This window comes from Boleophthalmus pectinirostris, unplaced genomic scaffold, assembly GCF_026225935.1.
Source record: "Boleophthalmus pectinirostris isolate CB_2022bp ecotype Guang Dong unplaced genomic scaffold, ASM2622593v1 HiC_scaffold_17, whole genome shotgun sequence".
Classification (NCBI taxonomy): Eukaryota; Metazoa; Chordata; class Actinopteri; order Gobiiformes; family Gobiidae; genus Boleophthalmus; species Boleophthalmus pectinirostris.
The window spans coordinates 5,881,957-5,893,155 of NW_026571115.1; the positions used below are offsets into that span (position 1 = coordinate 5,881,957).

Below are 11,199 nucleotides of genomic sequence, written 5' to 3' on the forward strand. Positions count from 1 at the left end.
AACTATTTCAAATACCATAAACACACACAGTAATGACAACATTTTATTATAATAAATACAACCTAGTCCAGACCAGAATTGTGTACAAATCACAGAACATTTAAAGGTTCAATGTTGAGTGGTAACATTCAAGTGTGAGGAAAGGCTGTGTTCAGAGTGCATCCGAGAACAGAGTTGACAGCTCACTTGTGCTCTGTGACGACCCCTACTGGTCTCTTGCCTGTCATTACATCCTCATATCAGCTCCAGAGCAAGGTTTTGTCAGGAATACTTTTATACATCACATCTGAGGAGTTCCAAGGGTGGTCAGTCTAACTTTCATTAGACACTGGATTGAGAGTTTTGGTCATATCTCAGTTTAACACAGAACTAAGTAACATTTTTACTTTATTAAACATCTTTGTAAGTCCCTATCATTGTTAAATGTATATTTAAAGCACCCATCATATCCACCTGCTGTCTCTGTGTCTTCTTTTTTGTCAACTTATGTGTTTGTATGTGATTATTCTGCATCTCTATCATTGAAAGGCAAAAGGAAAAATACAATTTGTTTATTGGACAGAAGTTGATTTGGTTGAATACGTTTCACAGTTTATCCAAGCTGCTTCTTCAGTTCTGGTCAGATGCTGGTGGACACTTCCTTATATCTGCAGGGAGGAGCTAACTACAATGAAACTATCTTGAAACTAACACACCTACTTGTTTACAGTTTCTGTTGCTGTGGGGTCTAATTAGCAAAATCATTCAAGGCCATTATGGGTGTTTTCACATCTCTGGGCCTGCCCTGGCTATCCCTATTGTTTTCTTTCTTTGTTTTGATTTCAGTTTGAAGTTGGAGTTGTAAATAGGAGAATGTGGTCTACTCCAATTCAGTGTAGCAAAGACTGCAGTGAACACTACATTGGAGAAACAAAACAGCCACTTCACAAGAGGATGCAACAATACAGAGAAGAGAGCAACACTGGACCTCAGTCTGCTGTACATCTCCATCTAAAAACCACAGGCCACTCTTCTGAGGACAGTGATGTACAGATCTTAGCCAGAGAAAAGTATTGGTTTGAGATGGGAGTTAAAGAGGCTATTTTTGTTAAGAAACACAATCCATCCTTGAACAGAAATGGAGGACTCAACTCCAAGCTCAAACCTAAATCAAAACAAACAAGAGAAAAATAGGAATAGCCAGGTCACGTCCAGAGGTGTGAAAGCAACCATTTTGGGCCCCAGTGATTATGTTAATAAGACCCCACACTCAGTGCAGATGAATAGGCCAAGCTAACAAACAGAAACTGTCAACAAGTAGGTGTGTTAACTTCAGAGTAGTTTCAGTGTAGTTAGCTCCTCCCTGCAGGCAGCTTTAAGGCACTGTCCACCAGCGTCTGACCAGAACTGAAGAAGCAGCTTCATTGAGCTGAGAAACGTATTCAACCAAAATAAACTTTTGTCCAGTTGACAAATTTTATTTCTCCTTTTGCCATGGATTCTACCTGGACAACAGGAATTTTACACACATCTATCAATGAAAGTTACTTACTTCTGCTTTTCTTTTCTCTTGTTTGGGTTGACAGTTTTTTTGGCTCTGGTAAAACCTCATCACACTTTCAAGTCCTGTTCCAATGTTCTCGTACTCCATGTAGCTAGCATGTGGCTAATTCACAAAGGACACATCAACCAGAACACTCCACTTACTACTCTGCTGATTTTAAGACTTATTGTTAGCAAAGTGAGGACTGTCACACTTGTGTTATAATATAAGTATGCAGTCTATGGGTGTACAGGCTGGTATGAGGTGAACGAGGTACATGTGTCTATCCACTCCATCTGAAGCCCCAAACTGCCTCCCTTGGCCAGAGGAGGTGCTAGAGACATAAAGCGGATTCAAGATTCTGCAAGGTCCAAACCAGGGCTGTTCAAAGCTGGTTGTTTGGTCAGTCACTTTAGTCACTGCATTACTCATTGAGGTGAACTGTACAGAGTAATTCAGTGTGATGCTGCTTTGTAGAGGCATCATTTGCACTGTTAACCAATCAGAGCATTGGGAGGAGAAGGTTGTTGTTCAGCTTCTGGAAATTCATGTAGAGTGTACTTGTTAATAGTACAATATTTAAATAAAACTTCATCGTAGATCTAATTTGGTCTTGGCAATCTGCAATATTATTTTATTTAAGGCTCCTTAAAGGTCCTACATTAGGCAAATTAACTCTTGTGAGCCTCAAACATATTAGAATGTTGTTACCTCCTCAAAAACATACCTTGAGTTGTGTTTTGTGTTTTCAGCTTTAGAGAAAAACACAGTCTAAATATGAATGATCTTCTGTTAACATGTGTGAATGAAACAAAACACAACTTCAGGAATGTTTTTGACAATTAAGTAACATTAGAAGTAGGGATGGGCATGATTAATCGATTAATCGATAATTGATCATTAAGAATTTCATCGATTACGTAAATTTTAATCGACAAATCGAATGTAGGTTGTGTGTAGTGTGACCAAACAGGGGTCCGTACTTGTGTCTCTGCATCAGAAGGAGCGAGAAACAAACAGTCAGTCAGTCTGCAGCGTGCCGAAGCACAAATGTGTATTTAACGATGATTTGTACAAGAAATTCCACACTTTCCACTGCGTTCGGGACAAGTGTGAGTCCATGTGCACAGTGTATAAAGCAGCACATATGTTTCGATGTCCAGTGGGAAAAAGTTTTACCAGGTGAGAGTCGCGCAATGTCGATGACGAGGCCCCGCCTCCCTCCCCCGTCTCCCTCCCCCCGTACGGTGTCCTGGTTTTGACAAACGCAAATCTGGTCACACTAACCTGTATTCACCTGAGTCATGTCTTTTAATCCGACAGAAATTGAACCACATCAGTGACACAAGAGCTGTATTTTTATCTTCACTTAGTTTATGCAAATTAGCGATGCGGTTTTAAGTTTTGTTTCTGTGAGAGTTGCACAAAACTGAATTAAACACAATATAATCTAAAACGGGCTGATGTGGCTCTAGAGTCGTTACGGTTTATATGTCGTAAAGTTGAATTTATTTATGCAGATTAGTAATGCAGATAGTAATAATAATGATGATCATTTTAATATAAAAACGTTAATGATTAATCGATAATCGATCGTTAATTCTTCTGACGATCGATTAAGAAAATTTCATCGAATGCCCATCCCTAATTAGAAGACACCATAATATGGGCCCTTTAAGGCATAAAACTAATGGTTTGATCATCCCTGGTTTGAACCAAGGCCCCTGGATAAGAGAGTCATGCATTGATCTATAAAGCTTCTGAAGTCTGTCTATTTTCAAGTCAAACCAAAAGGCCTCAACCACCAAAGGGTTGCACTGTGAAACACAAGTGTGCATGTGTGTTTGGTGTCATCTCCAGCGTGGTGAGGTGTACAGTCCTGAGATGTTCAAACCTGCTCCATCTGCTACTCCACCGCACCAGACCATGGCACACTGCACTGTGCTCATTGGTATTGCTATGTACACACTTTGAAGTCCAGTGTAGTTGGTGCTCAGAAATCACAGGTGGGTGCACAGAGGGCACAGGTTTTCATTGGAAGAGTCAGATATAATTGAGCTCCTTGAGGCTCTGACCCTGAGAGCAGTGGACTTCAAATAGCAGCAACACTCTTCTCAGGGGTTGTCTTCAAGGGGCAGGTCCACATCCAGGAAATCCAGCTTTTCACTGTCCTTGTCAGTCTGCTCCTCAGGCTCTCCAGAACATCTGCAGGACTTGATTGGCCCCACTAAAGCCAGGCATATGGCGCCCAGAGCCATGCCCACAGCGCAGAGAGCAAAGGCAGCACCGTAGTTCTGCATCACATCCACCAGTAGCCCTGCAACACAACAACATGACTGTGAAGGAAGCAAGCAATGCAAACATCTGGATCTGAACACAACACACACAGTCAGTTAAGGCTGCAAGATATGAGAAGAAGATGCGATATTCCAATACTATGTTTTGTATTGTCATAATAATATTATTATTTGAATTTACATTTTGACATAGTAAGTTCCGTCAAATGAAAAACAAAAAATGCATCACTTCATTTACTAGTCAAACTGGGTCAAAATAAAAACTTAACAAAGACAAAACCAAGACCAACTCAGATCTAATGTCAGGACTTACTAACTTTGTGTTGCCAATATTGATACTTTGCAGCTGATGTCATCAACATTCCCTGGGATTATGATTCTGGCTTTAAGCACTACTCTGTCTGGAAATGTTACTCAAGCTAGACTTTAATCTGAGATTTATTTGAACACAATCTGACCATAAAGTACTGATTTAACTAGAACAACTGCAACATGATTTGTGCAGTTGATCAAGTCCCTCTCAAATAACTTTTCAAGCTAGCTAGCATTAGCCAACTGTTTTTCAGTTCACCTTTTTCTTGAAAATCCAACTCTTAAACAGGAACCATGAACATGTATTGAGCACGGGCTTCTGAAAATGTGTAATTTAAATCCTTTTTGTATTTTTTCATCTATTCATCTTACAACTGTTTTGGCAGTGTTTGCTATTGTGTGTCTTGTGTTTCCATGGAAACTGGTGAACATTCCTCCATAGATATACATGTAGAACACCCCAAGTGTGATGTTGCAGCAAAGTATCAATATGTATTTTCTTGCAATAACAATTATTGTGATGTGGATATTTTGGAGATGCAGCTTTACAGTCTTGTAGTGTGATGAGTACAGGGTTGTACCTCCCAGTGGTGGACCGGCCAGCCCAGCAAAGCTCTGGATGCAGATGTATACACCCACTGCTGAGGCCATCCTCTCCACGCCCACCACATCCTCCTCCGCCAGCAGTGGGATGTGTGTGGAACCCACAGTTCCCATAAAGTACCCATAGATGGCGCAGCAGATCACCAGTGCCCAGAAGCCTGAGGCCAATGTGAAGGCCCCCAGCACCAGGCACATGGCCAGCACACAGGCCAGCAGAACCAGCGTCTTCTTGAAGGGCGCCCTGGTGAGGATGAGTCCGATGGTGAGGCGGCCCACTATCTCTGCCACAGCCATCACAGACAGCATGTAGGAGGCCATGTGTGGCTCCACCCCCCGGCTCTTACTCAGCTCGATCACATAAAGCTGTGGAGCAAAGAAGCCTGCCGTGGCAAACAGTCCGAACAGAGAGTAGCAGATGAAGGCCCCATCCCTCAGCACAGAGAAGTCCAACAGCTTGGCCCTGGGCTGTGTCTTAGTCTGTTTCCCCAGCTCTGCTCTAGCCTGCTCCTTCAGCTCTCCCTCTGAGGAGCTCAGGGAGGTCACCCCAGAGTCATCAGAACACTGGGACGTCGAGGAGCCAATGGAGGTACGAGTCTGTTCATTCTCTAGCTCAAATAAGACCTCCAGCTTCTTTTCGCACAGGGCTTCCTCCTTGTCCGGCTCAGGCTGAATGCTGATTGGACAAAGGAGAAAACCGCAGCCAATCACACATGCCTGAATGGTCCCAATGAGCACCATGCAGTGTCGCCAACCAATATTCTCCTTGAGTATTGTAAAGGCTAGGAAGAAAGAAAAGATAGTAGACTTTTATTTCAAATGCACCAGCAGTGCAGGCTTAGAGCCAGAATCACCATGGATGGTACCAGTGCATACCAGGGGCAAAGGTAAACATGGCAAAGGACTCTCCGGAGGAAGCCAGAGACGTGACCAGAGCACGGCGCTTGGAGAAGTACTGTGCCAGCAGAGTGACTGTAGGCAGGAAGGACAGACTGTAGCCCAAACCTGTGGAGGAGGACCAGAGAGGACACAAGTTTAACCCAGACATGTGTAGAGAGAGAGGATGGTGTTGGTTTAAGTGCTGCTGAGAGCGATTCAGCTTCATCTAGTCTAATTCAGAACGGTGTCCCCTATTTCTGTAACTGCTGCAGACTCATCATTTTGGTCTTGAAATGTCTGTCCAATGTCTGGTCCATTCCACATGATCCTGGTGTTTTTATGTCACAATTTTGTCCATAAATAAAATATATAAACATTAATAACAGACCAATCAGCTGCTCCTATCTCCAGCTGGCTCTGGCTAAGGTTAGAAACAGGTTGATTGACAGACTCATTGTTAAGTGCCCAGCCCGTCAAAGCAGCAGTGCAGACGAGAAGGAGCAAGTATCTTCATCAACCTCCCTCCTGATTGGCTCTTTGGTTGCTATGATACCACAGTTGCAATTTCAAATGTGTGTCTAAATAATTGCCCTTGGGATTAATGAAGTTTGTCAAAGATCTTAGCTCCAAATCTGGCCCTGCTCTAACTGCTAGACTCAACTAGCTTCATTTGGCTGGAGCTATGGTTGGCGTCACATTTTCTTAGTCTTTCTACAGTGTATGGTAGAGGCATGCCTGTGATGATCCCGATGGTCAGGTACATGTCGTGAATGGAGTTGATGAAGCCAGAGGTGATGGTGCCCAGGCTCATGAGGAATCCGCCCATCATCACCACGGGCCGGTGACCCAAACAGGTGCTCAGCAGAGTGGCCAGAGGTGCTGCAACACACCCACTATTAGCAATGCACACAGGCCACCAGAGCCACACAGCAGGAGCAAAAATAACTGCTACTTCAATACATGAAGGACCTGTACCTGTTTCCCACAGATCTGAGCAAAATATCTTGTCCCGCGCACACACACACACACACACACACACACGCACACACGCACACACACACGCACACACACACACACACACACACACACACACACACACACACACACGCACACACACACACGACACACACACACACACACACACACACACACGCACACACACGCACACACACACTATAATATAATATAATATAATATAAAATTATTGATAAGTGCTTACAAACTAATTGCAGTGAATAAATAGGAATATCAGAAAGCATAAGTGAGTGAGGAAGAACCACATATAGTAACAATAAATAAATAGTTTTATTATTTAGTAAGTGGTAAGTGCGTGTTAGCCTTACTCTATGGTCTTAGAAAGTGCTTCTAAAGTTATCATGGTGAATAATTCAAATGCTCAGAATACATGAGGTAAGTGACGGAAGAACTTCAGACCACTGCAAACCCTTGAATATGAAACACCTCTGTTTTTCACGTTTTAAGGCAGCAAAAACATTTATCCTCCTTCCATAACAAAGCTGCATCCCACCTGTGAAGGAGAACATGAAGATACAGATGGAGATGGCCCAGGACACTCGGCTGTTGCTCTCCCCAAACTCCAGCATGAGGTCCTGCAGGAACACGCCCAGTGTCTTGAGGGTCCCATAGGTGCAAACCTCCACCACAAAGAAGGCCAGAGCCACAGCCCAGCCCCACCCGCCCTCCGGCACCTCGCTGTAGACTCGGGTCCCCAGGCAGCCCTCCATTGCAGCACAGAGGAGGAGGGACTATGGGAGACAACAGGGACATGAGTACAGGTGCTAGGAAGGCAGAGGGTTAATGTAGAACGCCCTCTAGTGGTGCTGAGTATTTAATGCATACTTAAGTGAAAGCACACTGCAGTTTTAAAGACATTATATGTAGTGTAGGGAGTCTGTGCTCTTATAATGCTCACACTGTATGGACAGGACATGCCTCATGTTAAAGCTCAGAATCTCCAGTATTCAGTGGCTGCAGGTGCTGGGGTTTATAGTCCCACATCCCAGAGAGTCCTTTTAGGTTTAAGCCAACTAGATTTCAGCTTTGAAACTGGCAACCCAAACGAGAGACTAATTTCTGATTGGACAATCATCTTGGGAACCAAAACACCAAATTAAGTTAGTTAGCCATAATCAATGTGCATACAAAACGTCATAGTTCTTAGCAGATGTCACTAGGCAATTACTGTTAAAGCAAGAGATGCTTTACGAAGGTGAACTTCTGTTCCCCTCGTGACAACAGCAGGTGACACAGAGGGAGATGGACTAAATACCCACACATGTGTGAAACACAACCCTTAATATGTTTTGATGAGGAATTTCAAAAACATATCACACTCTCAGTTATCTAATAGAGCATGTTTTGATATCTGCAACCTGAGAGTGCGACGCTGTGTTTCAAACATGAGTGCATGTGTGTGTATGGCAAGCCATTTTAACATTTTAAACCCTAAACTGGATATGTATTGCAGATATCTCTGACTTCAGGTTCAAGATATATTTAATTCACTTCATTTGAAGATATCTACGTGCTCCATTTCAGATATCTTAAATGAAGTTTTCACTAGACAAAATGACATAGAAGATATCTCTAACTGGAATTACAACTAGTCAGAATGATGTTGTATCTCAAACTGTCGTAGATTTCTCTGATCAAGTTTTAGATATGTTGTAATGAATTTTGATTAGAGATATCTGAAATTGGAGATATCCGTAAATGTCATTCTGCCTAATCAAAATATTATTATAGATATCTTGAATTGGAGTTTTGGCGAGGCGAAATGATGTTGCAGAGATCTATATGCAAATGATCCACTTCAGGCAGGAGCGGAGCTGTTAACGGAAAGTTAATTTATCAGTAAGATTGCCAATAGGGTCTTTTTGTTAATGGACTCTAGTGAAACGTTCACTGAAAATGACATTAAAAACAAAAGCAAATTTTAACACAGACAGTTGTTAAGCTTTAGAGACAAATGGCTTTTTGGACAAATCGTGCACTGCTTGTAGTCTGAGTCAACGTGGTGCTTTCTGTCATGATGTCATAATGACGTCTGAGATATCTTTAACTTTCAATGTGCCTAGTCAAAACTGAATAACAGATACCTGCAGTTTTCATTTATGATGTGTGACGAGTTGAATGTTGTTTTAAATGATGTAATTGCAGTTATCTGTAATTCTGCTGAGTCAAAACTGAATTGCAGATATCTCTATCTGTCCTTTCGTCTAGTCAAAATTAAGTTGCAGATCTCTCAAATGGCAATTCTCAGAAATTATGACTATGACTAACAATTAAGACGTTGTTAATATCTACAAGGTTAATTCCAGATAGTCAAATTTAGCGTTTAAACAGTTTGCCATAGTGTGTGTTACTCTGTCTCCTGACATGATCTGATGATGAAACTATTGAATTTAATATGGTTTAAACTTCTTTTGTTCTATTGTGCGTGCCCGCTCTGTATTTGTACTGCGAACACCCACTTCTCTTTTTTCACGCACACGCACACACACACACACACATATATATATATACATACATACATATATACATGTTTGGTCATTGTGAAAATATACGCCGCGGGCCTTCTCTGAGTGAAGTATGTAGACTACTGCAGTGCAGCGGACTTCAGAGACCTGATGTCATACCGGGCTTCTGTTGCTCTCCTCGGTCATGATCAGTGTTATTTAGGCACAGCAGTGGCAGCAGCAGAGACAAAGTGAGCACAATGACGTCGGCTAAATACTGTGAGAAACAAGCCGGTACAGCTGATGTGTGAGGAAGGCACGGAGCATCCCACCCCGGGACTGTCCTCCTCCAGCAGAGCGGAGGAGCACGTCTGCGCTCTCATACACTCACCTCGGAGCAACTACACGTGTAGACGCGGGTCCGTGTCGTAGGCTACAACCCCAGATGTTAGACCATCCTGTCCTGTATGACCGGCCCGTGTGCCCGCAGCCTCCTGCTCCGCGCTCTGCGCCTCTTCTACGGGCTGCTTATGGCTCTGTCTCCTTTGCTGTTTGGCCTGTTTTGGCAGCTCTTTACCGGCTTGAGCCGGTATTCAGGCGTGCCCGTACTGTGGACGCGCACGCCTGCTATCCAGGAAGCTGACGCACACAGAGACACGCATGTCTCGTGCGCACGTGCTACGCTCTTTCATCACCGGTAATGATCGAGCAAACTGCGCTGTGGTCCGTAACTACATGCAAATTATGATTGTAGCTATTAGACTACAGTAACGTATAAGCAGCCACTCAGCCGCTCGGTTACCGGGCTACACTGTGTCTGACTGCATCGTTTTGAAACATCTGACACTAACCTGTAACTCCAGCTGTGTTACGTGTGTATTTTACGTGTGTTATACGCGTGTATTATACGTGTGTGTTATACGTGTGTATTATACGTGTGTATTATATGTGTGTATTATACGTGTGTATTATACGTGTGTGTTATACGTGTGTATTATACGTGTGTATTATACGTGTGTATTATACGTGTGTATTATACGTGTGTATTATACGCGTGTGTTATACGCGTGTGTTATACGTGTGTGTTATACGCGTGTATTATACGCGTGTGTTATACGCGTGTATGTTATACGCGTGTGTTATACGCGTGTGTATTATACGCGTGTGTTATACGCGTGTATTATACGCGTGTCTTATACGAGTGTGTTACACGTGTGTGTTATACGCGTGTATTATACGCGTGTGTTATACGCGTGTGTTATACGCGTGTGTTATACGCGTGTATTATACGCGTGTGTTATACGCGTGTGTTATACGTGTGTGTTATACGCGTGTGTTATACGCGTGTCTTATACGCGTGTGTTATACGCGTGTATTATACGTGTGTATTATACGTGTGTGTTATACGTGTGTGTTATACGTGTGTGTTGTACGTGTGTATTATATGTGTGTATTATATGTGTGTATTATATGTGTGTATTATACGTGTGTGTGTGTATTATACGTGTGTGTTATACGTGTGTATTATACGTGTGTATTATACGTGTGTATTATACGTGTGTATTATACGTGTGTGTTATACGCGTGTGTTATACGTGTGTGTTATACGTGTGTGTTGTACGTGTGTATTATATGTGTGTATTATATGTGTGTGTTATATGTGTGTATTATACGTGTGTGTTATACGTGTGTATTATACGTGTGTATTATACGTGTCCCAGAGTGAGAGGAGGTTTGTAATGTAAATGTAATGGTTTGATCTGAGCTGTACAGACTCCAGAGGGACACTTCTCTTACACCTCGGGCCCTGGTGCACAGGTCTGTGTAAGAAGACTGTGTGGGGCTGCTACAGTCACAAACTACTGAACTGTACAGTTATCTAGGAAACCCAACTTGTCACATATCCCTTCCCAGACACAGAGCGCAGTCTGACTCCTGACTTGTTGATGAAGTACAAACATAAACATAACAGTGCGTTATGTGCCGCGGTGTTCGGCTCTGCGCTGCAACAGCTCCCTGTTTAATGCTACATTACAGAGCCGTAGCCATCCGGGTACTCTGCACACAGGCGCTTTGATGTGCCCCGCCCCGGGCTGTAAAAATCGAGGCT

At 42.9% G+C, this 11,199-nt stretch overlaps 1 protein-coding gene across 1 annotated transcript; it reads right to left on the reverse strand.

Annotated features, from left to right (window-relative positions):
• Positions 1-29: 29 nt before the first annotated feature.
• Positions 30-9,695, reverse strand: slc16a6b (solute carrier family 16 member 6b). The gene is made up of 6 exons (XM_020933109.2): positions 9,481-9,695; positions 7,139-7,376; positions 6,346-6,489; positions 5,608-5,736; positions 4,713-5,513; positions 30-3,839 (listed from the first exon to the last, which is right to left on the reverse strand). The coding sequence occupies exons 2-6, from the start codon at positions 7,353-7,355 to the stop codon at positions 3,637-3,639; spliced, it is 1,494 nt and encodes a 497-aa protein (XP_020788768.1). The 5' UTR covers positions 7,356-7,376; positions 9,481-9,695; the 3' UTR covers positions 30-3,636.
• Positions 9,696-11,199: the final 1,504 nt, after the last annotated feature.

Excerpts from the sequence above, each read along its gene's own strand:
- slc16a6b (XM_020933109.2), bottom strand. The coding sequence starts at position 7,355 with ATGGAGGGCTGCCTGGGGACCCGAGTCTACAGCGAGGTGCCGGAGGGC. Across the intron at positions 6,490-7,138 it reads CTTCATGTTCTCCTTCACAG|CACCTCTGGCCACTCTGCTG; the intron begins GTGGGATGCAGC and ends GGTGTGTTGCAG. Across the intron at positions 5,514-5,607 it reads CATGTTTACCTTTGCCCCTG|CCTTTACAATACTCAAGGAG; the intron begins GTATGCACTGGT and ends CTTTCTTCCTAG.